This window comes from Gopherus flavomarginatus, chromosome 14 (assembly GCF_025201925.1).
Source record: "Gopherus flavomarginatus isolate rGopFla2 chromosome 14, rGopFla2.mat.asm, whole genome shotgun sequence".
Lineage (NCBI taxonomy): Eukaryota > Metazoa > Chordata > Testudines > Testudinidae > Gopherus > Gopherus flavomarginatus.
Window position 1 is genome coordinate 19,337,244 of NC_066630.1, and position 27,933 is coordinate 19,365,176.

Here is a 27,933-nt window from a genome sequence, read left to right on the forward strand (position 1 = left end):
AGTGGATCTGAATGATGCATTTGGTCATTCCAGATCTGATAGAATGAATATTATACAGCTATAATTTTATAACTTATTCTTAAATGACTACATTGTGATTAAAGTCTCGCTTACAGCAAACCTCGGTTGAAAACAAAAATTAATCAAACAAATAAGCACTCAGCAGAGCAGTTCAGTACATTATATAGTAAAATACTGGACTGCAGAGATATTGATGCTCTCTCTTACAGGAAATAACACTCGGTTTAAGTCATAATAACAAGTGCCCATAATTCATTATTAATATGGAAAGTCTCAAGGAAAAAGGGCTGCAAAGATTTTGAGCCCTTCCCGAGCTCAAGTAAGTATCATGGGTATCTTTTGATTGCCACCTCCCAAGGCTCTCTAGCATCAATCGCACAGACTCCTTCTCCTCTTCCTAGAATTTAGTGCTGCTTTCAGAAACCATGAATGGGATGGGGAGGCCAGAGACAGGTGGATAAGAAAACAAATTGGCGCAAGCAGGTTAATCGTATTCTCCACGTATTTTTTTTCTTTTAAAGAAAACTTGGGGTAATTTGGATGCATGAGTTAAAGCAGCCCAGAGGCAGCTTTAATTTGCATGACTGGCACTTAATGCTGCAGATCACCGTTGACTGGATGACAGGGGTCATGTTTGCACATGGATGAACTGTTGATGAACCATTTCTCCAACAGATTAGGTGTGCACACAGGCTTTTCAGCAGCAGGTATGCCTGGACGCTAGTTCCATGGGTTTGAAACCAATCAAAGAGAACATCACTCACTCGCTCTAGGTGGGGTCAAAACTGAGTCGGGGCAGTAAAATTGCACAGAATCGTCTGCCACACTCCTGTCGATTACTTTAATTGCCTACACTCCAGTGCCATAGGGGGCCTTCACTGTTCTTTTCCTGCTGAAGTGCAGCTCTAAGGGCTGGAGACTGATTAATACTACTTGTGATAGGAACATGCAGTGAACACTCTCTTTCATACGGGCCTAGAGTGTACTTTAGCAGCAGTTGTTTAGGCATCGGCAATGACCATATCAGTATGGGAAGAATGGACTTAAGGCAGTTTCCTCTGCGTCTCCCAAATAGGCCAGACAATGCCTATGTACTGCTATTGCAGGAGCAGAACAAGAGTCTGTCCTCTGCAACATCCCATTTGAGTTCAGTGGGGAAACACGGGTGTAAATGGAAGAATAACTTAGCCCACTGTGCAAAATAAGATTTCCTGAATAACAGTGCAAAAGGAATCAGCACACCCATATTTGAAATCTGCATCCAAAAACTTTTCCAGCCAAACCTTTGCACTGCTATACTACGAATATTCTTTAGGCCAAGTACTATGCAGTAAGGTGCCATAGAAATGATCCACAGAGGAAATGCTAATGTTAGCATATACCTTTGAAAAGTCAGGATAGTGTCTTTCGTTTGTTTAAATGAACTGACCCAATACTTACTTTACAGACAGGAAACACTGTTCCTGCCTATTTTGCTACCTATAAATGTCACCAAAGGTGAGCAGATTGTACTATTCTTAGAGTACATAAAGATCTCTCTCATAATAGAGGTATCATGTAAATCACCATGTCACAGAACCAGGACATTTGAGTCCACAACAGTAAAAACTGAGCTTGATTATTTAGCTAGTTGAAGCTAAGTCCTGGCACGATCTATTGAATAATTTACCAGCAGGACTGTCGGGCCATGCTGTTGCCTTATTTTAAAGATTGTTCAGTTGACTAGATATTTTGTCCCAACAACGCAATAAGCATAACGTTAGTCTATACTACTGGGTGGGGAGAAAACCCATACAGTGTTTGTATAGGATCTACACTACAGAAGAGAAACCATTTCTTTTTAAGCCTCGTAATGAATGACAACACTAGATGGATTTTTTTTTTTGTTCTGCATACTACAAATGCCATCAAATCTCATGCTTTAAGGCACGAAGTGATCGCTAAGGGGGAATAACAATGAATCTCATGCCAGATTTCTGCCCTGGCCCCCCACGCACATAACCATGCTAATGACGATGGGCATTCTTGAGGATGTTGCTTCTTTTGCTTGCTTTCTCCAGAGGCAGAACACTGCATCAGACTAGCCAATGGTTGAACTCACTGTAGTAGATCCATGCTGGTTCATCTGTGGGAGCCTTCCTCTGGGGCCTCTAATGTTAGCCACCAGCAGTTCAAATAGTTGAGTGTTTGGAAGGCAACTAAAGCCTTGTGCTCAATAGCCTAGACTGGCAAGGAAAAGGAAACGCTCATTCTAGCGCCTGTTTGCCTGAGTCATGCAGTCTGCTCTGAATCCACTTGCCCTGGGAGCTCCGTCTGACCCTGGGACAAAGTGATTTGTGTTCTAATAAAGTTACATCTGCCAAATCTCACTGACTTTTGCCCTGATTTTTACGGAGTTTATGTATGTAAGAAAATATTACAACTGAAGGGAGGAAAAGCAACCCCAGCAATTGAGAAGAAAACAACAGACAAGATGATGAAGGAAAGAGGGAGAATTTGGGATAAAAGTTTGATTTAAAAAATGAAAGTCCTCCCCCCTTCTTCAAAAATGAAAAGACGTGGGAGCTGGGATACAAGCAGATGAGGGGCAAGAATGGGATGCAGGGCATAGTACTATTTTGTCAGCATTGCCCCTTCTAAGACAGAAGGGAGATGCCAGGAACTTGATCAGAAGCGCTGATCAAGGTGTCAAGGAGCTGTAGGGAAAGCCATAGACTGGGATTTATCTTTCAATAGACTTAGCCTAGGCAAGGTGGAGACAAGAATCAGTCTACCCCTACAGCAGGTGCTGCATGACAGATAAGATCTCCATTTAACTGGAATGAGAGAAGTCGGATCGATAGGTCAAAGCTCAGTGTTGGCATGGATGTCAATAGCTTTACTACAAACTTTTTTAAAAATCCATTTGCTTATAATGCAAAACTAGTGCTGAGATGTTGTTGGCTTAGTCCATAGGTATGGCAAGCTGCATGTTAGCATACGGCTCCTCTTTACTGAGCCAGCTATATAAAAAGCACACAAACCAGACAGACATTACATCTTTAAAACACTGCACACAGAACAAAGTGCTACCTGTGCGCTTGGAGGACTAGGCTGCAGGCTGTAACCTTGTGTTAAAAATGCAGGTATCATCAATTTTCTGAGCAAGAAGCAAAATGGGTCAAATCCTGTAACAATGCTGCAATGTTTAAATATTGTACTATTTTAACTGCATCTTGCATTAGATTATACTGAATGCTATGAGCAAAATTTACAGAATGCCACCTCCACTACATGTCTACAATATCTGTGTGTGCAGTTCCTAGTACGCGCAGGAGGCCGAGTGTGCTCTTGCACATGGATAAGTGGAAGCCATATTTTGCAAACTTGGCCCTAAGAATATGTTATACTGCTTTAAAAAGTAAGATGGCAAATATATGAATGTATCTATAGAATAAAATCTGAGCTACTTTCCTTTAAGCCTCCAAAGACAATATGCCAAAGAGTAAATGAATCTCAGCTGCGATTTCCCATAATCAATATGAAATAGTGCAATTATGTTAGGATTTAATATAGTCTCTCTGCCAGGCACTCTAAACACACAGAGACATGAGCTGTTATTTTGTTGGCAAGGTCTCCAAACAGAAATATGATACCTTAATGCATTTCATTTAAATTTTGCAGAGTGATATTAACAAATATATGGTCTTAATTATAAAGTATTGAAATGTTCAACATACACAATTTTCACAGCATTTTCTCTAAAGTATATTAATATATTTCACTAAGTCCTATTGTCAGAAGATTAAAAAAATAAATTATAGGAAAACTTTATACTCTAAATGCAGATATAAATGGGAATTTTAAATTGAGGGCTGTTATTTTTTTTGGCCATAATCCGCTAACATGTTGACACTGTTTTACATGTACAGTTTCATATGAGTCCTTCATGATGTTTCATGAAAGAATTTGTGTAAGTTTCAAAGAATTTATAAATGTTGCAATAATAAATGCTGTACGTCAACCAGGAATGCAGGGTACTGGAGAGAACTAATGCTGAAAACAAGCGCCCCATTAAAGAACATGAAGTATGAGCAAGTTACTTTTTGCTTTTCTGTGTGACACTACTCTACTCTCCACAACTCACCTACCAACACAAATGCCTTGGGACCTCACCTGAGTGTTTGTGTTTACAGTGCTTTGTTGGATTTGTCATTGACTAGCATGACCCTTCGTTGTTTCATTTCTTTTCAATTTCTTTAATGCACCTAACCATGGCACATACACAATCTGCACTAAAACAGCTGCACCGACACCTTTATACTGACTCACGCAACCTATCTAGACTGCAGACGCCCCCTTCTTCAGTGGTGCAGAAAGCTTGTTAAAATGCCATGTCACCAGCAAATGGCCCTGCCTTTGACCCACCTCCAGGGACTCCATTTAGTTTGGTCAAAACAGGGCCGCCCGGGGGGGGGGGCCAAGTGGGGCAATTGCACAGGAGCCCCCACGAGAATATAGTATTCTTTAATATTGCAACATTTTTTTATGGAAGGGGCCCCCCTGAAATTGCTTTGCCCCGGGCCCTCTGAATCCTCTGGGTGGCCTTGGGTCAAAATGTGACCCAACCGAGTTTAAACCTCACTTAAACAGAAAATGGATGTGGACCTGTGCAAAACTAGCCAAGGGCATTGAGTTCATCAGCTGAGCTGAATGAAATGTTTGGGAGTGTTTAGTGTGAAACCAAAATTTGCCAAAAGATCTGTTTTGCAGAACACACCAAGGAATGTTATTAGAGTAACTTTAATTAAACAGGAAACTTATTAATGTAAAATACAGATTATTAAAGCAAATCTGCATATATTATTTGTCGGAATGTTTTCAGCATATTTAGTGCTCAGAAAATGTTCTAGATTGACAGCCTGGGAGACTGACCCTCTGCTTAGTCACGGAACAGGTACAATGGTGGCAGCGCAAGCTTTCTCGCTGCCCCGCTGATATGCCTCTCCTCTCACATGAATGGACCACCTCTAGGAGGCTAGACAGAGCTCTGTAAAGTCTGGCTGCCCATTGCTCCCTGGCCTTTCTGATTAGATTGCTTAGTGTACCAGTTGCTTTGTGAATGAGTGTCCACTAGGAAATGGCCCCAGACCTCAAAGTCTTTCCCACATTCCAGCTAACGGAACAGCTATTGATGTTGTTAACCTTGGAACTGGTCACCCCGAGGTTGGAGGCTTCATTTCTCATAATAAAAATCAGCGAAAACAGACATTCTCCTTGCAAAATATTTTAAAGATATACATCCAAAATAAGAGAACTTTATTTTGCCTCGACTAATGAATGTCTGTGTTAACAGCATAATCAGCACTGTTCTTTCCACTCGGCACAAGGACTACTACAAACTTCTGCAGCTTTGCCCACAGTTGTATGTGTCATTCCCTATGAGGGACCAGTTATAGTCCCCAAGACAACTGCCTAAAGACCAGCCAGATATTTATTCCCACTTCCATCCACCTATCAGTCCAGTTATCATTTTTTGTTTCATATGTTTAATTTTAATCCTAATGTCAAAACTCTGAGTAGAAAATTAAGTACATTTTGTTTAAAATACTCTGGGCAATTTTTATAGAACATCCTTTTGAAAAAAAAAAAAAGTGCAGAGATCAATTTTTTTAAGTCCATCCCGCAGGCACCATCATTTAATTATGAGCGAGACATAAATTATGCATTTACACATTGTTGCATTTTCTAGAAAATGGCATGGAGATTGTTTTTTTGTAGTTTTTGGAACTCTCTTTTTCTTCCCAGGGGCACTTTGGAGGGAAAAAATGCTGTGGGCTATACATTGATGAAAAAATTAGCATTTATCAGTATAACACTATTATGAGACCAGCATGGCACTAACATACACAAAATCTAAATCTATTTTTCTGCTTAGACTTAGGAAAACCTGAAAGGCTGTGATCTCACCAGGCAAAAAATAGGTAATTGAGCAGAAGCGAATAATCTGCATATAACTGAACATGAAATAAAAAAAGTTACAACATGAGATAGCATTGCTTAAAAGGCCATTACCTGCACTGAATTCAACCGGCAGTATCCATTCAAAGGAAACCTAATAACATGGGTTGGGTCTTGGTTCCAACCTGCATTTACAGAGTTGCACATGACATCCCCAGTCTCAGGGAAGATCTCTTCTATTAAAGCTTTCTCCCCACTCAGTGCAATCCTTTCCCCAAGATCTGGAGTCACTCTTACGACCAGGCAATCACAAGGCTGGAAATGTTTCCTTTGTTCTTTTTCTTGTTTCCATCGCTCAAGTTCCTTAATCATTGGCTGCAGCTGGTAATACTTTGCTTCTTCATATAAAAGATTAAAGTCCTATAAAAAGGAAAAAAGAGGAAAGAGAAGAAATGCTTATGGTTCTCTTTGTAAAATGAATATTGTTCTCCTGTGACCTACTTAGGCTTATGTATTGTCAGCAACAGCACAAAGTCAACAGGTATCCAAACTGTCTTACTCTTCTACTATGTAACACCTACAAAGGAAGCCACACGATATTAGAGTTTTAAATCGTCTTGAACAGACTGTGAACTTCCCATTGCTCTGAATCAGTCTTTCATGTTTATTATCTCACAAGCTCAATGTCAAAAGGCTTTTCTTTTGGATTAAGCAATCCAAATAACTGGTTGCAATAAGCAGGGCCTGCTGATGTCAGAGGAGAGAGACAAAGCTTTATTCTTTACTCTTTCCATAACTCTGAAATGATACATATTTAACTTCGTTGTTGCAGCTCATACAAGTGCTACCATGGAGAGAGAAGCCTGCCAGGTTTTCATTTTAAACTCCCAGGTTTAGTGGTTTTAAACTCAGCTGTGAAAACTCCCTGCAGGCTAAATCTGCAGCACAAGAAGGAAATGGCCCAGCAGCCATTTTCTTAAAAATAGAAAAATATGTTTAAAACGTAGTTTGGGACCTGGTAAGTTCCAATAACGCAATGAGCACATGCATGGCTGCAAGCTCATGTGTACTCTTAGCCATCTTTTAAACAAATACTTTTTACCGGCCATTTGTCCATCATGTGATTTGTTCCCTTGGGTAATTAAAACAGCTCAGTGAATTGAGAGAGGTGATTTTGGCACATGCTCACTAACTTCTTTTCAGCAAACATTTCTGGCGGCTTTCTCCATCCCAGACTAAGGGCACTAGCGTGTGCTGAGGGAAAGGGTGCTGACAGCCCCCAATCCTTGGGCAAGCAGTGGGTGCCAGCACAGTGTCATATGCCAGCCAGAATCCCTACCTAGAGCATAAGACAGTGCTGGGAGACAGCAAGCGGTGGGGCTTGTGCATCCTCATCTCAAAGACTACATTCAGTTTGGAAAGGGAAAAACAGAAACGATTGAGAGAAGGTGACAAAAATAATAATAACCCTTGGACTTTAGCACCTTGCATGTGAAGAATCATCATTAACTAACCCTTAGAACAGCCCTATGTAAGTATTATACCTGTTTTCAAATGGATATTCTACGAGTCAGAAAACAAATGCTTCTTCAGCCTACAGTCAGCAAACATATGGAAACAGAACCCTCGAGTCCTTTGCTCTGACCACCAGAAAACGCTCTGTCTAGAAGCATGGAAGGGGTATGAATACTCATGAGAATGAAACTATTGGGCTAGAAAAGAGAAGAGTTTGAGGAGACAAAATAAAGGGATATACAACAAAAATTAGTACAGTGAAAGCCATTTGGTGCCTTCTATGGATCCATAACACAGGAGAAAAGGAACTAATGGTAGAATCAAAAGCCAATGAATGTACAAGGAACACAAGGTGCTACTTTGTAACAGCATGTAATCCACCTGTCCGATCCGCTGCCCCAAGGTATCATTGAAGCAGAGTTTAGCAATGTCTATAAAAGATTTGACTGTTAGGGCCAAATTTGGGACTGCAACTCAGCTGCCTTTGATGGAGGTCTATAGATATATGGATAGGCAACTTAACAGTTACCCTTGTAATCTCCTAACTGTGCTAGTGTATCTCCAATCCCTGGCTTCTGGCAGAAGCTTGCTGGGGTTAGGGAGCATGCACTGGTTAAATGAATTGTGGGGGTGAGTTTGTTTTTCCTTCTTTTATAGCATCAGGCATAGGCCACTACCGGGGCAGGAGACTGAAGCAAATGGAACCATCACAGTTCCTATGCAAAGCAGTGAGCTGTCAAAGTGCTGAGGGGGCCTCCTCTGAAGGACTGAACCGCTCCAGTTCCCAGCATCCTCCATGGCAGTTGAGGATGTTCAGAACCTTGCAAGAATGGATCCTAAGGGAGACTAAAGAAAAAGGAGACGTGTGCTAGCAGACACGACACCACATCAGTGTCAGACAAGAAGTGCTGTGAAGAAAATGGGATTCATGCATGGGCATACAGTAGGAGCAGTAGAAGATGACCTAACCTAGGGTAAGCAATGGTGTAAGAGCCTTACTTCCATACACTGTGATTCTTATTATGCATCACTGTTAACTATCTGCTGCTTAATAAGGACAAAAATAAACAAGATATAGTTTCAATCCTCCAGTTTTCTGTGATTAGCCAAAACAAACCAACAAAAAAATTGTGTTAAGCCAGACTCAAATAACTCCATTTTTGATCAGCCCACACTACAAACTGCATGCACAGCCTGAGTTGTTAAAAACAAAAGTTAGCTAGAGTTATAAGAGCGTGCACACACCAGTTTCAACTTCCTGTGTTTATGCAGCAATTCAAAATTGTTTAAAGCAACAACCACCACCACCACCACAACCACAACAAAAACAGGAAACCATTTCCTCCCTCAATTACCAACTCAGACTGGAATATTACATGGCACCATTTATCCTGGAGTACATATTTACAACTAGTTTACTGCATAAACCTGCAAAAAGTGATTTGTAACAAATGGTTAGAATCCTTTAACTGTACTGGGATGAATGCTCTTAATACTGTAAATGCAGCTGGGGTAATCTAGGCAGGCAGTTCCTTCTGCCTGGGATTCTGTAAGTGGCAGCGAAGGGAGTGATTTGCCTGTCATTCTGCAAAAAAGATAAGGGCAATAAAATGTCATTTTTTTAACTGAGAACTTAATGACTGACAGTCCATGAGAGTGAAGTCCTCTATTAATTCACAACACAGCAGCAACGCAAGTTTCCCCATACTGCTTCCCCTATTCATCACCAGCATGCGCTGGTCCAAAAACTGGAACAAATACAGGCTTTGCACTTGGTCTTGCTCCTGTAACTTAAAACCTGGTGACTGTTTAATACTTGATACCATGTCAGTGATTGGCAAATTGTCTAGTCAACTGAGCATTTTAATAATTTTAAGGAATTTTAATATTTTTGGGGGGGCTGGCCAGGGGAAGAGAAGAGAATCTCAACAAAATCAGTAACAAAGAAAACACACAGTTGCAGGCACCAGGACCTGATTCTCCACTGTCTTGCACCTGTGTAGTCATTTACCTTTGCAAAGTGAGTGTAAAATGCTACTCTTCAGAGCTGCAAGTGTCCAGGGACAACCGTTGATTCAGAGTGCAAGATGGGGGAGAAGCTGGCTCAGACTGCATTAGCACAACACCTGACAGTGAAGTCCCACTGTGAGTACAAGAAAAATCTTGGTTTATCTTGCCAGTCACCTTATCACAGGACAAGCAGGAAATTGTTAAAGGAGCCCCGTCATTCATAAATGTGTATTTGTATCAGGCTGGAAATAAGGTGTCAATTTTTAACAGTGAGGGTAATTAGCTATTGGAACAACTCACTAAGTGACAATTGTTAAATCAAAAGAGTGGATGTTTTTCCCAAGGATGTAATCTAGCAATTAGTTTGGGGCACTTCTATGGCTTGTGTTATACAGGAGGACAGACTAGATTATCACAATAGTCCCTTCTGGCCTTGGAATCTATGAATCTAGTTTGAGGCACACCCAAAAACGGGAGCATTCTACACAAACAACACTAGCTAAAGTTATTATTATTATTTTGGCTACCATAATGGCACAGGCTCAGCTGCCACACAGAAACCCAGGCTCAGAACAGACCACAAGCTGCTGCAGATTTATCTTGTTGCTAAGCAAAGGGCAGTGTATGCTCTTAGGGACAAATCTGGTGCCTGCCTCCAGGGAAGCTCTGGAATGGAACCAGTGAGGTCCTGCTGGGCAGCAGGGCAGGGTTCCAGACACAGTCCCTGCATGGAAATCAGATCTACAGTCCTTCCCCGCCTCCCCTTCCCCTCGTGGGACCATGATGTGGATTTTGTCCTCCCTGAGAAGGGAGAGGGTGATGACCACATGGTTTAACATGGTCTGCAGGCCCTGCCAGAGAGGATTTCCATCCTTCCATCTTCCTGTGATACCCAGTGCACAGCCTGGACTCCAGCACTGTGCTCTGGTCGCATATGGCTCTTAATTCTGAAGACAGAGGAAATGTGCTCAACTGGTGCCCCCCCTCCATTTGCTAAACTTTTTAATATCTTACTTTTTATTCCATTTGTAGCACGTTTCACGACTTCGATGCATAATTTGCATGCGTGATTTATCTCTGTCATACAAGACTGACTGGCAATGTCCCGCCTCTTATAGACCTGCAAGGGCATGGCTGACTGACAACATTCTAGGAGGTTCAAGGAAAATGTCGCTCTCAGAAAGTCTGGAAGATTCCACGAGATTCTACAAAGGTCCAGAACATTCTAGGAGGTTAGTGAAAAATTAATCCACATACAGAATACTTGGAACATGTAACTTCAAACATTCTATTTTCCCTTTTGTCGCTAGCAACAAAAAGAGCCCACCGCCCCCCAAGCCTGGCACCTCAGGCAGTCGCCTAGGTCGCCTGCCCCTAAATCCAGCCCTGGTACTGAATTAAACCACTCAGAGCATGCCTCCTATCAGCTACTATTCTGAGGGTCACTGATGGTGGTCTCTGCAGAAGAGGAAGGTTGTTGTGGCTCCCACTGCTGGAAGGTTTGTGAGAAAACTCAGCCCATCTCACAGTTCTGGGGAGTGCTGATGAGAAGCAATATAAGGGACCGTTCAGCAAGTGTGTTTGTGTGCATGTGATTTTCCTCTTTTTCAGGGAACTGCAGCTTCAGACCTCTCAGTCCTGGTTGGTTATTGGCAGGGCTGTTGTATCAATCCCCTCTGGAATTACAACTCCTCACCTTTGTTTCTACCAACTGAACTAATGGTATAGGTCTGTTATATCAATTGAAACAGGGAACCTATGTGTAGAGGGCAGTGGGCCATGCACACACAAGCCAACTGACCATTCCTCAGTAGCCAGAATGATGTTTAGAGCTAGAGAGAATGACCAACAAATCTTGAGAGACAATGTTCTGCCTTTCTACAAAATACTATCTTTCTGCGCATGAGCTAGACTTCATGGGTATGTCTTTAGCCTCTTTGCGCCTCTGCTCTGCCTGTTCAATAGAAACAAGAACACTTCCTCCTCTCCCCACACTTTGCTGGTCTTGTCTATTCAGATAGTAAGTTCTGTGGGCAGGACCTAACCCTTCTGCGTACATGTACAGTGCCTGGCACAATGGGCCCCATTTTTGGTTGGGGACTTGGAGTATAAATAGCGGGCCCCGAGGGCTAAATTCTGGTTGCAAATGGCCAGGGGAAAATTCCCCTGGAGGATGGGATCCTCCTGGTGGCAAAAATCCAGCCATTCCTCCCCGACACAGAGAGCATACCAAAGGAGGTATGTCTACACTGCAGTAAAAAACCCACTGCTGGCCTGTGCCAGCTGACTCAGGCTTGTGGGGCTCGGGATAAGGGGCTGTTTATTGCAGTGTAGACATTCAGGTTCGAGCTCTGGGACCTTTCCACCTCAGTGTTCTAGAACCTGTGCTCCAGCCTGAATCCAAACATCTATACTGCAATTAATCCACTCTTTAGCCCGAGCCCTGCGAGGCTGAATCAGCTGGCATGGGCCAGCTGCAGGTTTTCAATTGCAGTGCAGACATCCCCTATGGACCTTAGGCCAGTGGCTTAAATGAGAGCAGCCCCTAGCTGCGCTGACTCCCTGAGGCTGAGCTGGTGCAGAATCAGGGATCTCTAACCAGCTCCCTGTCTGCCCTCCATCCCCTGTGTAGAGCAGAGCTTGGCTGCAAGGGAAAAATCAAGCCCAGCAACTAATAATAATTTCAAAAAAAGTCTAAAGCATCACTCCGTACGCTGCTTAGAATCCACAAAAACATGAACACTGTATAATCTGTTAGGAATGTTGATCTCAGGAGGGAGACCTGTCAGATGCAGAATACTTTCAAGTCTTGTCTTATTAGTAATTGGAACTGTAGTTAATATTCACCGTAAACACACCAGTCAAACCTGATAATAAAGAATCACTAGCCTAGGAACACATACTCCACTTTCTCTGCATTTCAGTGTTAACTCAGTCTGATAACAACACTTAAACAGCATTGGTGTGGTACTACCAAACTTTCCAAAATAACAATCTGAGCAGCACTTCAAGTTGAAAAGCAAGTTGCCTTAACCTTGAGGCTACTAAATGACTTGATTAAATTAAAGGGGTAAAAAATAATAAACATTCAAAACACTTGACAATGCTTTGTTTGACATAAAAAACATTGAATGCAAGTCTCACTGGAAAACCTGTAAGGTTTCTATACCTTAAATAATGTTTTGCATTTACAAACACCAAACAATTCCATTTGCAGCCTCTGATTGTTGTCTTCTGTTACTTTAATCACACTGGCAAAATTACAAGATTTCTGTGAAGTCAAAGCTGTTTACAGTGCAGTTTTACAGTGCATAGCTTTGCAATGCATTCTTCTATGCATTTTTTTGTCGAGTTACTCCCTACCTAGCAATACTTTGCTTTTGTTCTGAGCCTTAATTACCCTCGGGTCTACTCTAGAGCTATCTCAGGGGAGAATAAAATAAAAATACCGTAACACCATCCAAAAAGGCAGCATAGAACAGTGGACTGAACATAGTCCTTGGAGCTAGGAATGCCTGCGTTCTAATTCCAGCCTTGCCACAGCCTCTTTGAGGCTGGCGTACACTTGGAGGATACGCATTCTCACATCCCCTTGGTTCTTGTTGTACAGCATCTCTAAAATCCATCCTCCCAAACCCTTGACAATGCCTTGATCTTCTCTACCAATTACTGCAGTCTCCTCCTCCCCCCAGTTCTCCTTGGCTGGCTCCCACCAGTCTATCCCAAATATGCTGCTAAAATCATCTCTCTCTCCTGCCATTTGTGCTATGTCCCTTTTCTATTCAGATCCCTTCAATGGCTCCTTCTCATCATGCACAAAGAGCTTGTGGCCCTTAGCTTTATGGTCCTGGCCCAAGTCCACCCCTACCTGCAGCTCTTCTCTCATTTTCCCCATCTGCCTTTCTGCTCTTCTCTCATTTTCCCCATCTGCCTTTCTGCTCTTCCACCCCAACTACTCCATTTATAGTCGTCTCTCTCTTTTCCACACTCCACTCAGAACCATCCACCTCTTGTGCACCAAACAACCACCTTCTCTGCACACAGAGTGCAGAAGACCACAGAATAATCTACGAGAGCCAAAACCTTGCCATGAGATCAGATCTTCCAGTCTCCATTCACATCATATACTATGTGCCTGCAGTCTGCCGTCTGGCCAATTTAGACTGTAAATTCCTTGGAGCCAGGGCCATGTAAGATTATTCTTGCTATATAAAAAACAAAAATACTTTATTTGTACAGCAATGGCTGAGATTTCGTTTAGGTTGGGGAAATGGTTATACTCCCCATTCAAAACTAGTGATGATTCCTATTTGAGGAATGACTCCATCAAGACCAAATTATGCATCCTATCTGGTTATACATGAAAGCTGAAATCTTATTGAAAATCTAGGGGCATTCCCCTTTCCAGGGGCATGTCTGCCAACTCAAAATGGGGATATATTCTTTTTTTATTGTGGCGTCAGTGACCTGGTACACTACGTTTTGTATCCTGTTGTCTTTTAATTTTTGGGCACGTGCCTGGATATATCAGGGCATTCATTTTTGTAAACCCAGATATAAATAAATCACCTAGGAGGAGATTGTCTCACCACTCAACTATCCAGAATTAGCAAACTTTTCATTATCTACAACCAAACAATCAAAACATATTGCTCCATAGAATCCCCTCAATAAATTGTATTCTCCTGAGAGCACTTTACCTTTCACAATCTGTATTAGGGATCACTCCTTGAAAGCAAAATGTCTTAACGAGTTATGACTAATACAGATCCTCATGGGTTTATTTAAGATTGTGAGGGGTTTTTAAATCACCAATTTAGATTTATGCAACTTAAATTGCTGTAGTTATCAAATATAAAACATTTCTTTAAGGTGCCCAACGTTAAACTGTGGTAAATGTTAGCTGTTGCTGCCGCCGCTTCTTAATTGTTGTTATACCCTGATAAATAAGCTAAAAATGTGAGAAAATAAAATTAGTTTAGGAAAAACTGATTTAGCCTTGAGCTTCATCGTTTAACTTTTTATGGTATCCATGACAACCACTGGTCCATTTATTAAATCATAGCGTCCCCAATGTAATACACAACTACTAAAAACTCTAACAATAAACATCAACATTTAGTTAACTGTGTTTAGGTCAAGCACACAAATAAACCGACACCAAAATAAATGACAGAATGAGGAAAAAATGGATTGTAGACATGGCCTCATTTACCTTAAAGTCATCTGGGAGTAGCAGTTTAGATGTCCTTAGGAAACTTAATATGTATCTGAAAATTTCACCATCTCGATCAATGAAATAATGTTGTTTTAAACTGTCCAAGACAATAGGCTCTGTGCCATTAAACAGACGACTTATTCTGAAAAAAGAAAAGAGAAAAATGGGTAGAAGAAAGACAAAATTTCATTAGATCCTGCAGGCTTAGAAACAGTCCAGCCAATTCAGTTGTCTCAGTTCAACTTGCATAAGGATAACAATAATAATGCAATATCTTAAATCTGTAAACTCTGTGACAAAGGAGAATGTGCGCAAAGATAGCTGTTACATACATACGTGTATGTAACACACACACATGTGCACACACATACATCTATACTGATGGAGAGAGGGCCCTATCCCACAACAGCTCCTCATGTAAAATTCTCATTGATCGAGACAAAGGAAAATGTGCGCAAAGATAGATGTTACATACGTACACGTGTGCATATAACACACACATAGATCTATACTGATCTTGCAATCGCTCTTCATGTAAATTCTCATTGATCAGAATAAAGGTTGAAAATAGGGCCCATAATTTTGCCAGGAGTATTGCCTGGATTAGAAGGTTTTTGCCCTGCAATAGGCTGGGCATAGCTGATATGGATGTGAGGCACTAACTATGTAACAAGTTCCTAATTACCATGTACCGCTTATCCTGAATTTAACTGTGTTGACCTTCCAGTCAGTACATTTTTCACCAGGTCAGTTTCTATTTTTGAGAAGACAGTTTAAATTAACCAGTGTTAGTTACATAAACCCCTCAGTGCGGGATATTTAGGCTTCTGTGGCTGGATGGTTTAGACAACTAGTTTTTGCACAGCTAGGAATGGTCCATACAAGCTTCTGCAACTATTTTACTTGAGGCCGTGGTGCTGTTGCCAGTATTCCAAGAGGAGTCATTTCTCACCAGGTGAGGCATACAAAGGGAAGTCATTTACGTGTTTGGTTGCCAAAGAAAAGGAATTTAGACATTATGCCAGGTGGCTAATTGGTTAGACATAAACCTGACCAAAATGCAAATTTTAAAATATTTCCTGTTTAATGAGACCATCATTCCAGTTCCCACTTCTATCTCTTTAAGTTGTGAACAATATACTCTACATGGCAAGAGACCTTGGCATTGCCTGACTGGGATTTCATCCTCCCCAAACTTACAAATGACTGGTTACAATATGCTTTGTCTTCCCTTGAGAAATAACACAATTTATAAAAACACACACACACACACACACACATTATTCTTGAAAGCAGCATCATAGAACACAGAAACGAAATGACCTCTGAAGTAATCAAGTCCATCTCCCCGATAATCATCGTTTCCTACTACAGTTACGAGTGTTTTGCCACATTTTGTTTTAAATGTCCCAGACAACGGGAGTTCCATTATTTCCCTTGAAGACTGTTCTTTGGTCCTCTAGATTCCACTGTTAAAAAATCTCCCCTGCTAGTTAGCTTACCTATGCTCCCACTATTCCCCATTCTTACCCCTTGCATACCCTAAATAATTTTTTTCCACACCTTGGTACTAATATTCATCCAATATTTGTATGAACTCTCCTCTTAACCAAGCTATACCGTACCAAGCCCCTTTTTAACCTTTCCTTATAAATTAATCTCTCCAGCCCCTTCATCTTTTTGCTTCTCTCAGAACTCCCTGACCTCTCTCTAACAATGAGTGCCCAGAACTGACTGCAGTAAGCCAGGTGCTGCTGCACCAGAGCTATTTAGAGAAGCTAGCACCTCCACATTCTATGATGGATACCTGTGTCTGCAGCCCAAATCTGAACAGGCCTGTTCTGAGGTTGCACTGTACTGCCAATCTATGTCCACTTTGCTCTCCACTGTTGCGCCGAAATCTGGTGTCTTCAGCTCTTTCTAACTTAGTATCATCTGCAAATGTAATTTATGTGCCATTTACTGTGTTCTATATTAATTATGGAGATATTAAATAAGAATGAACCTAATAAAATTATCTGCCATACTTCACTAGAAATCCTGTGCCCTTACCCTGACTCCATATTTTGCTGTTTATCTTTGTCCTGTGTTTACAATCCTTCAGTCAGTATCAATACATGTGCTAGTGTTTGCATTGTAGCCTATTTGAATGATGAAAATATACCAAATGCTTTCCTAAAACCCAAGTCCCACCCATCTGCTGCATTTCCTTCAACCTCTAGTTTTGCAAATTGACCAGAAAAAGCAATCAAGTTTGCCTTGCAGTGTTTATTCAGTGTAAACCCATCGTTCCATGAGCTCTCAAAGTTTAAAGGTCTTGTTTTTGCTTAATAGTTATTCCGCTATTTCTCTTCTAATTGTTATTTTACTAGAAGTTACCAGGGGTATCTGCTTTAGTTGTTACAGGTTAAATATATGCTTTGAACGGTGTTATATTTTAGCCCATTAACTAAAGGGTTAATTTCCTTCACAAAGTATGCACGTGGGCTAAAGGAGTCCAACTGAGTTTCTGTGCAGCTCTCGGTTTAACTGGAAAGAAAAAGAGGTATCCTGATTCAACAACTCATGTTCAATTTTGCACTTGTATTGAATTAATTTGCTTGGTGACAGAGTACCTACTGGGTTTCCAGGAATTGGGTGGGCGGAAGCCCGCCCACTGCTAAAGGATCCCCCTCAGCCTAAGGGGAGGATCTACAGGACCTCAGAACCCAACCAATTTCGGGGGACAACTAATAAAAGAACAGGGACAAGAGTGTGGTCAAAGGGTCATAGGAAGGAAGCCTGACGGGGACATCGAGCAGAGAATGCCAGACAGCGCCCACTGCTCCTCGAAGGTGTCAAGGGAGCCAGTGGATGCTGCCCAGAGGAACTCTGCCCAGATGCGTGAACGGACAGAGGATCGGAAACAAGCCCCACAGTCACAGGAGTCTCCATTGGCCAACCTTCTCTCCCTGGTTGTGTAGATAGCCATTTTAGCCAGGGCAAGGAGGAGGTTGACCAGGAGGTCCCGTGACTTTGTGGGGCCACAGATAGGGAGTGCATAGAGAAGGAGGTGACAGAGAAGCTTTGAGAGCTTCTACAGAAGACTGCTGTCTTACAGCTAGGCTGCAGCTTTGATCTCTTACCCCTTGGAACCTTTCTTCTGAGTTTTAAGACACACTGAAGGAAATCCAATGGCTGCTTTCAGATTATTCAGTATAAAAAGAAGAATGTTTGTCAACAAAGAAGAGACGTAGGGAGGATTGGATAAAGGATTTCCAATTAGGCTGTGCTTAGCGCAGTGCAGGATTTTTATTGTAGAGAAAACAAAAGGCGAGTTTTCAGGCCGGTCTGGATTGCCTTCAGCAGTATTTCTTCACTAATGAATTTGCTGCTTGGCAAACTCACAGAGTGCTGAAAGACTTAACTGCCACCCCAAAAACAGAATGAAAAATGATGAAGGATTTACCCGACATTTTAGGAGGCTCTTATGCTCCAAGAACAAACTTCAGTGGCAATATGTTATGCTGCACCCAGAAAGGATTCATCCTCCTAAATTATTTCACAAATGCAAATGACACCTTTGTGAAATCTGCTAGAAGGAGCAACATTTCTGGAGCACATGGTGAATTCAGCAAAGAAGGCAGGAACATGGGTTGCACGACACGTTTGCTGGTGATCTGTAAAGCCATGAAGAGCCTGCTTACCAACAGCTGCACATTAAAAAGAATGATCAGTTGATTTGCTTACTCAGATAGGCCTCATTTTGGAAGAGATGAAACAAAGCTTGCAACAGTATGGAAAGGAACGGTTTGCAGCCTGTCCAGTAAAGGAAATAAATTGCAATTTAGGCAAATGAGAGTCGGCGTGCAAGATGCCTGTTTGGAAACCACAAGAATGATCTGTGTCCTTTACAAGACCAGACAGCTGCTAGAACTGCAAATCTGCATATAACTATACAATAACAGAGGGTCATGTGTCTGGAGAGATGTGCTGTTTCCTGGGACATTGGGATGTGGAGAAGCCTCAGGGCTTTAGCAACTTAGCACTGTGGTTGAAGCACGTCACCAAGCAGATAAAACAGAGATGCCAAGGGTTGGCTGTCCTTAAGAGTAAGATTTACAGCCCCAAAGAGCGAGATTCAAGGCCAAAGAGTGAGACTTTCCAGGTGGCCTGTTAGGTCATTGCTTAAGACGGGGACGCTCATCTTTGATCCCTGGTGACATCCAATAGTCCATGTTTCTAATCCAACCTGCGCTTAATCGTTTGTTTTAAAATGTAAACTGCTAAATATTGCACATGAAACACTTAAATGTCCTACTTCATACTAAAGTCTAGGGCAGTGGTTCTCAACCTGTGGTCCGTGACCCCCTGGGGGTCCATGGATTATGTCTAAGGAGTCTGCAAGATTTAGACTTAAAACTGACTGAACAGCATTCAACTATATATACAGACAATAGATTTCCAAGAGGGTCTGCATCGCCATTTGAAATTTCCAAAAGGGGCTGCACCTCCAATTGCAATTTTTTAGGGATCCTCAAATTAAAAAAAGGTTGAGAACCACTGGCCTGGGGCACATGAAAATTTTATATACAATGCAAACCACTGGATTTTAATAAAAACAGTTATTTGCTGGTTGGAACAAAAACCTGGATGGTTGGAGATCCCTGAAAATATGTGTGGTTTAAATTTTGAACTGTACTTTGCAGAACCTGCAAACTTTTGATCAAGTCCTGGTCATTTTCTGGGCGAACTCAGATTTTTTTGACCACACATGCAGGCAGATTAGGGGTTTGTGGGGCCCTGGGTCAGAGCAAGTGGGGGCCAGTCCCACCTCCAAGCATCCTGCCGGGGTCCAGGGTCAGGGCATGAGGGCTTCCCCTGCTCCCCAGCAGGAGCGCCAGGCGAGTGGAACGGATTAGGGCATGCCCATTTTTCTGGGGGGCCCCCAATTGGCCAGGGCGCCTGGGCACAGGCCCCGTTGGCCCAGTGGCTAAGCCGCCCCTACACGCACATGCACCGCCTACTCTCTTGCCCATACAGAATGCCTGCCTGCAGTTTCCATGGTTATCACAGTACACAAGCTTGGAAAGCAGCTTTCCAAGCTCGAAGCCCTGTGCCTGAGGCCCCGGATGTACTGTTGTCTCTTGCAGCACCTGAGTAATTTTAAATCTTTATATATTTACTCAAAATGAGTGAGAAGCTTAGGGTTAGAGTGTGAGCATGCTAATGAATGAGTCTCACACCCAGTGAGTGAGACTTGACATGTCTGTAGTCACAGGGAGGAAAGCGAGAGGAAGGGATATAGAAAAGGTGGCAGGAGAGCATGGCTTGCACTGCACAAGGAACCTCCTGACATTCAATCCACCAGTGATTATTGTTGTAAGTAATAGTATTCATCACCACAATATCTGTGGCAAAATGATATGAAGCCAGATTCAGCAGAAACCACTTGCTTTCACTGATGTTTGGAAGTGAAGGTGAAATACACCTCTACCTCGATATAACGCTGTCCTTGGGAGCCAAAATATCTTACCGCATTATAGGTGAAACCGTATTATATTGAACTTACTTTGATCCACCGGAGTGCACAACCCCCCTCCGTAGCACTGCTTTACCGCGTTATATCCAAATTTGTGTTACATCGGGTGGTGTTATATCGAGGTAGCGGTGTACTAGGGGAGGTGGGAAAGTTTCCAGCACGGAGATCTTATTTAGTATTTCCAAAGACTTCTACATGTCTTCATGTCTTTTATACTTTCTGATTATTAAAGACATTTTTGTCATGATTTAATTTCCAGACATTGGATCAAATCCAGACTGGATCAACTCTGTAGGCCTTAGACTTCTGTGCTTGGCTTCCCCTTCCCCCTTATTCCTGAGACCTGCTGGGAGTACTTTTCTGTAGTACTTTTCACACTGCTGGCTGGTTCAACGGCTCCTCTTCCCAGGCTTGCCTCTTCACTGCCCACTCTGACTGCAAGGCCAGCACGCAGCAGATGCTAAGCACATGCTGACCAGTGAGATGCTCCTCTGGGTATGCTTGTCCTCCTGGCTTCCTTTACTCCTGCTACTCCCAAACCTGCCTCTGCAGAACAGTGCCTACAAAATGGCTGTGGTCCAGCTCTGGCCTAGTGGGCCTATTGAGTAATTTGACCCTAGATCAAACACTTTTCACTACTCTTCCTCACTTTTCGAATGACACCTGCTGATTCTATTTCTGTGGCTTCTTTGCACTTTCATTGTTTTTATTAAAGACTTTTACATTTTCAGTAATATTTAGCCAAAATGCCAAAGGGGAGTTTCCAGCTTTATACTGATTTAACAGGGATATTAAGATCTCCTTTTATTAGATTAAAAGTAAACAAACCAGCCAGCCAACCCACATTTGAATAATTTTGCCAGTAAATTCTTTTCTTTCTTCCTTGGAAATGAAAAGAATCAGTTTACTGCTTTTAGGTATCTACAGACTCCCTGTTTCAGACCACGTTACACCAGTAACCGTGCCCACCAATTCTCATCTGGAAGACCAAACTAAACTCCTTTTGGTGTTCGTCAGAAATCATTTCTTAATATAACAAAGAGGTCATTATTGAGCAATGGCAGCACTGTCAATTCCTGGCATTCATGAGTCAGCGCCCCCTCCCCCAAATCAAGAGATTGGCTTACAAATCATGACATTTTAAAAATAAGTTTTGAGGTGTTTTTTATTCCTGCCATCTGCTTTTTGAGCTTTTTAGAGTCACATTTTCAAGATTTTCTTCATTACCACAAGGGCTCTTTTTTAAAAGAAAGCTGAGATTTGCCCCATATCATCTGACTCCAAGAGGCTTTAAGAAAAATACCAAATAACATGACACTTATGGTCAAACTGGGGGCGTCTGTAACACTTGATATGAAAAAACAAAACTGTGGCTACTTTTCTCTCAGGTTCCAAAATTGTCCTGGTGATGCTCACAGTTCCCCAGCATCCACAACACATGCCACACCCACAAGTCCAACATTCCCCACTTATCACGCCCACTTTGCCAGCTCCTACACATTTCGTTAACAAAGCATCTAGGCAGTGTCAGTAAGACTCTTTACCACAAGTAGTGCATTAAAAATATTAATTTAAGTAATTATGTTATGAATATTTAACTGTTCAGTAATATTTTTGTCATTTATAATTTATTTGTTTACATTTATTAAAAATGGATTCTGTAGATATTTCTTCTGCCCTTTGTCAAATTAGTCAGGAATCTACATTTAGAAAATCATCTTTAAAATGTGGCTTTTTGTAATTTTTTTGCAGGGAGGAAGGGAAGAAATTCTGGCTGTGCTCTAAGCACAAAGTCCCTTTACTGCTCCACTGCTCTATTCTTCTCTGCACCTGCTGCTCCTCTCTGCTTTTCCACATCCTGCTGTTTTATTCCAAGCGTAAGCAGAGTGGCAAAGTGAAGTTGACAAGATCTCTGAAGCTCTCTCTACACTTGATAAGGAGTCTGTCAATTGTACTTGGCTGCTTTGCTTGTGCAAGGAGTTGGAGCAGTAGAGGTGGGGAAGCAGAACATAGGAGAAAGAGGAAGGAAAAAAAGGACTGCCATAGCGGAAATAGGAGGGCAGAACCTAGGACTAAATGTTAAGTGCAGTGTACTAGCATGTCCTGGCACAGGTCAATCCCTGCTATCAAGCATACAGTAATGCTTAGCACATAAATATCCACACCTGCTTCTTGGAGCAGCTTGTCCTGGAACCTACAAGGGAAGAGATTTGGTTAAAGAGGTGAATATAGCTGAGCCACTTAGTAATAGCAACCCTAATGTCATTAAATTTAACATCCTCATAGAGCAAAAATAACAAAGAAACCCCCAACAGCAGCGTTTAGCTTCAAAAAGGGGCACTATACAAAAATGTGGAGGTTAGTTAAATGGAAATTAAAAAAAATAGTCACAAGGGTGAAATGCGTGCAAATTGCATGGAGATTATTTAAAAACACCATAATAGAGGCTCAAACTAAATGTACAAAACCTAATTAAAAAAAACAGCAAGAGGGTGAAAAAGCCTACATGTCTAAACAGCAGCATAAAAGAGGCAGTTAGTAAAAAGGCATCCTTTAAAAATTGGAGGTCAGATCTTACTGAGAAAAACAGAAAGGAGCAAAAACTCTGGCAAGCCAAGTGTAAAAGTATAATAAGGTAGCCCAAGAAAGAATCTGAAGATCAACGAGCTAAAAACCACAAAAACTAATTGCAATAATTTCTTTAAGTATGTCAGAAGCAGGAAGTTTGTCAAACAGTCAGCGGGGGTCACTGGATGATCAAGGTACTGACGGAGTACTTAAGGAAGACAAATTAGTTGCGGAGAAGCTAAATGAATTATCCGCATCAGTCTTCACCTTGTGGGGGAGATCCCCACACCTATGCCATTCTTTTTAGGTGACAAATCTGAGGAACTGTCCCAGACTAAGTTGGGAAGATTAAGGAACACATTAATAAATTAAATAGTAATAAGTCACCAGGAGCAGATGAAACTCACTCAACAGTTTGCAAGGAACTCAAATATACATAAGCAGAGTCAGGATGAGCTCTACCCTGACATCTGGTGGTGAATTATGGGGAGTGTGGAAAGCAATTTCAGGTATTTGCATTGGTACACCCACCTCACCTAGCATAGCCCACGGCAGCCTGGGATGGTTATTTTGACAGCTCTGGGATCCCCAATTTCTTTGTTATTGGAGCAGGAGGAATAAAGTGTTGTCACTCTGATTATATGAATGAGGAACTATGAGACTGCTTTATGACAGAGATGTCTCGTCATCAATTAAGTAGCACTCGTTAGACGAGGGACATGGGCACCAAAACCCAGTGAATGGAGAGAGATTGGGGGCTGGTGTGTGTACCTGATGGTATGGGCCCCTTTTGAGAGCCTGGAACACCAATTTCACATCCTCCTCTCTCCACTGTTGAAGAGCAGAGCTAATTTTGAATCCATTAGGAGTCCATCTAGAGGCTGCTGAGCTGAATTCACGTTGGGCCAATGGTGCACCAGCACTGGGGCTCCCCTACTACAAGCTGAAATCACTAAGAGCTGAAATCACTAAAAGAGCTAAGCTTACTGAGCTGAGATCACTGAGTGCTGTGTTAACTAGAGGGGAGCCTGAAGAACTATCGCTAAGCGGCTGGCAGAGCGGAGCAGTTTGCAGCATGTTGGAGCAGCCCACGGAATAGTGAGCGGAGCATAGTGGAGCGGTTTGCGGAGACGGCTGGAGCAGCTCACGGGTCGGCTGGAGGAGCGGCACAGCTGGTGGAGTGGAGCTGGTCGTGGTGAAGACTGCAGCAGAACTCCACGGAGAGGTGGAGCAGTTGGCCCCCTGGCCCACGTAAGGTGCCCCTTAACACCCTATGTACACTCCCCCCCCCTCCCGCATTTCCACCCAGGCTGGGGAGGGGGGGCGGAGGGAGGAAACTCTGCAGATAAACTTTTGAACTCTGGGGTGGCACTGACCAGAGACACAGACTTTTGGGTTGTTGGACTTTGGGGTGATTGGACTTAAGACCCTAAGGGGGAAAGGACATTGCCAAACGCACTTGGAGGTGGGTTTTTTGCTTATGGTTTGTGTTATAACCCTGTTTGTAGTGTTTCTCCAATGTGATGCCGCATTGTTTCCCTCCTTTATTAAAAGGATTTTGCTACACTCAGACTCCGTGCTTGCGCATGGGGAAGTATTGCCTCCTAGAGGCACCGGGGGGGGGGGTTATGTAATTGTCCGAGGTCACTGGGTGGGGGCTCAAGCTGGTTTTGCACTGTGTTATTGAAACGGAATCCCTGGATACTGAACCCGGCCCTTGTTGCTGCAAACTCAGAGGGGCAGAAGGGTTACATATAAAACTGCAGAACTACTAACTATAGTCTTTAACCTATGGCTTAAATCAACTTCTGTACCAGATGACTGGATGGTAGCTAATGAATTTTTAAAAAGGCTCCAGAGGTGATCCTGGCAATTAAGGCCAGTAAGCCTAACTTCAGTACCAGGCAAACTGATAGTATAGTAAAGAACAGAATTATCAGACACTCAAATAAACACTATATGCTGGGAAGCGTCAACATAGCTTTTTAAAAGGAAATCATGCCTCACAAATCTATTAAAATTTTTTGAGGATGTCAACAAGCATGTGGATCAGGGTCATCCAGCTGAAAATAGTGTACTTGGACTTTGAGAAGGCCTCTGACAAGGTCCCTCACCAAAGACTGTTCAGATAAGAGGGAAGGTCCTCTCATGAATCAGTAACTGGTTAAATCAAAGGAAACAAAAGATTGAAATAAATGGTCAGTTTTCACAATGGAGAGAGATAAATAGCAGGACTTGTGCTGTTCAACATATTCACAAATCATTTAGAAAAGAGGGTGAACAGTGAGGTGGCAAAATTTGCAGACAAAACAAAATTACTCAAATTACTGCAAAGAGTTACAAAGGGATCTTACTAAACTGGGTGACTGGACAACAAAATGGCAGATGAAATTCAATGTTGACAAATGCAAAGTAATCCATATTGGAAAAATAATCCCAACTATAGGTAAATTAACTGCTACCACTCAAGAAAGAGATCTTGGAGTCACTGTGAACTGAAAACATCCGCTCAATGTGCAACAGCAGTCAAAAAAGCTAACAATGTTAGGAGCCAATGGAAAAGGGATAGATAGTAAAACAGAGAATATCATCATGCCGCTGTGTAAATCCATGGTAACCTCATACCTTGAATACTGACTGCATGGTGTTCTGGTTGCCCCATCTCAAAAAAGTAGTATCAGAATTGGAAAAAATACAGAGAAGGGCAACAAAAATGATTGCACACTTGACTGCAAGTATGGCACTCTTTCCATATGAGGAGAGATCAGTCAGCTTAGAAAAGAGACGATAAAGGAGGAATATGGTATAAATCTATAAAATCATGGATGGTGTGGAGAAAGTGAATTAGGGAAGTGTTATTACTTCACTCAACACAAGAACTAGGGGTCACCCAATGAAATTAATAGGCAGCAGGTTTAAAATAAACAAAATGAAGTACTTCTTTACAGAATGCATAGTCAACCTCTGGAACTCATTGCCAAGAGGTGTTGTGAAGGCCAAAAGTATAACTGGAATAAAAAACAGAATTAGATAAAGTCACAGAGGATATGTCAGTCAATGGCAACTACTCACAACAGTCAGGGATGCAGCGCCTTAAACTACCTACTGCCAGAAGCTAGGACTAGCTGACGGGCTGGATCGCTCAATAATTAACTGTTCTGTTCATTCCCTTTGAAGCACTTGGCACTGGCCACTGTCAGAAGACAGGATACTGGGCTAGATGGACTACTGGTATGACCTAGTATGGCTGTTCTTATGTTCATCCAAGGATCTCAACAAACTTCATATAAAAGAATCTAGGATAAGGTAAGTACAGTAGATATTATTTCTGTGTTGAAGATGGAATGCTGAGACACAGAGAAATTAAGTGATTTGCACACAGGACCAGAAAGCAGTTGAGTAGCATTTCACTCTGCCACGCATCTCATTTGAGAATATTAATTTCTACTGAAGAAAATGAGAGAGTGCTGGCAGAGTAAGGTACTGTTCAATGTGCATAAGTGTAACAGAATTAATCCACGTGTAGATCCCAGGTCTCCTGTCCTCCAGTCCTATGTTCTAACCACAAGATCACACTTTGGCTCCAGGATTGAGCAGTACTGCTCAGCGTTTCCAACAGTATTTTTTTTTACATTTTTACTCTGTCTATTATAAAACTAATGAGGCAGACCCAGATTCACTCCAGGTTATACACAGGAGTCCCGGTAGCAGAAGGCTATCAGAGGAATGGAGCTGGGATAGTGAAAAGCAGCTGCAACCTCCTTTATTATGGGGTGTGTTTAATGGGCCCCACACTGCCCTAAAAGCAGGTGGTACTTGCCAGGAAGAAGGCATGGGCAGCCTAGGAGCATACTGAATTAGTGCGGCCTGCTTTGGCGCCATGATGAGAATTCTGAGGGAGCAAAGTTCTTCCTGTCCTTGGCTAGAGCGCATCCTCCTCCATGCCCTGCCATACAAGGGGCTTAGCTGAAGCGTGGAGATGTCACTTAGACCTTTCTGCACCACCTTTTCTGAATCTGGCTCATAATTTTATCTGTCAACTAGATTAGCATGAAGCTCAATAGAAAAAAACAGCTCCTCTGGATAGCTGTAGCATATTTCCACTCACTCTTATCTATCCAATCAGGACTTTTAAAGCCTTTTCCCATTATGGCTAGAGCCCCACCAATTTCATGGCTGTGAAAAAGGTGTCACAGACTGTGATATAAGCCCTTCCTCCATGAAATCAATCTCCTCCACACTGCTGGGAATGCCCCAGAGGGGGGCTCGTGCAAGTCCCGGCCAGGCTAGGGAGGGACAGGGCTTGGGACTGCAGGAAGCTCTGGAGCTGAGCAGCAGCTCAGTAGGTTCCTGCAGCTGGAGGCGGCTTGTGGAGGTGGATCCAATCTCTCCCTCGCTTCTGGAAGCGCCCCAGCTGGGGACTCCTACCTGTGAGTCCTGGCTGGGGAGGGACAGGACTTGTCCTTCCCCTGCACAGCCACTCTCGGTGGGGGTGAAGGAAGGAGATACGCCCCACCTCTGAGTGCCTCCCCCTCCTGCAGGAAGCTCTGGGGCTGGGCAGCAACCCCGGAGGTTGCTGCAGCTGGAGGCGGCTTGTGGAGGTGGGTCCACTTGCTGTGGGGAGTGCCCCAGCCACCAATCCCACAGGGCTGGGGAGGGACAGGACTCAGAACTACCTCTTCACCTACACGGTTGCTTGCAGGGCAGGAATCAGATCCACCTCCAGGTACCTTTTGTGTTGGGACCCCCACTGTTACAACACTGTGAAATCTCAGATGTAAACATCTGAAAAGGTGAAATTGACCAATTTAAAAATCCTCTGGCCATGAAGCTGATCAAAATATACCATGAATTTGGTAGGGCCCTAATTATGGCAGCCAGATGAACAGCCACCCTTGTGAGGGGAAAGGAGCAGGAGGTCATGAGCCCTTGCAATGCTACAGAGACTAAACACTCAGCCTTGCTGCTTTACAGAGGTGCCATTTGTGTGCCACCATGAAGGTTCTACCACAGGTTCCATTACAAACCCTTATTTTCAGAGTTTAATAACTCAACCATATCAGCTTGCTTCAGGCTGAAGCTTGGCACTTAGGATGTCAGAGCTGGAGAGAATTTTGTTTTAATTTTTTTTTCTAAAAGG

General features: G+C 42.6%; 1 protein-coding gene across 10 annotated transcripts in view; it reads right to left on the bottom strand.

Annotated features, from left to right (window-relative positions):
- Positions 1-27,933, bottom strand: part of KCTD15 (potassium channel tetramerization domain containing 15) — a 315,267-nt gene that overhangs the window by 3,928 nt on the left and 283,406 nt on the right. For all 10 annotated transcript variants that reach the window (XM_050922857.1, XM_050922855.1, XM_050922852.1 and 7 more), the window contains 2 exons: positions 14,702-14,846; positions 6,076-6,381 (listed from right to left, as the gene is read on the bottom strand). In XM_050922857.1, coding sequence (XP_050778814.1) covers positions 6,076-6,381; positions 14,702-14,846 — 451 coding nt within the window. The remainder of the gene's footprint in view (positions 1-6,075; positions 6,382-14,701; positions 14,847-27,933) is intronic.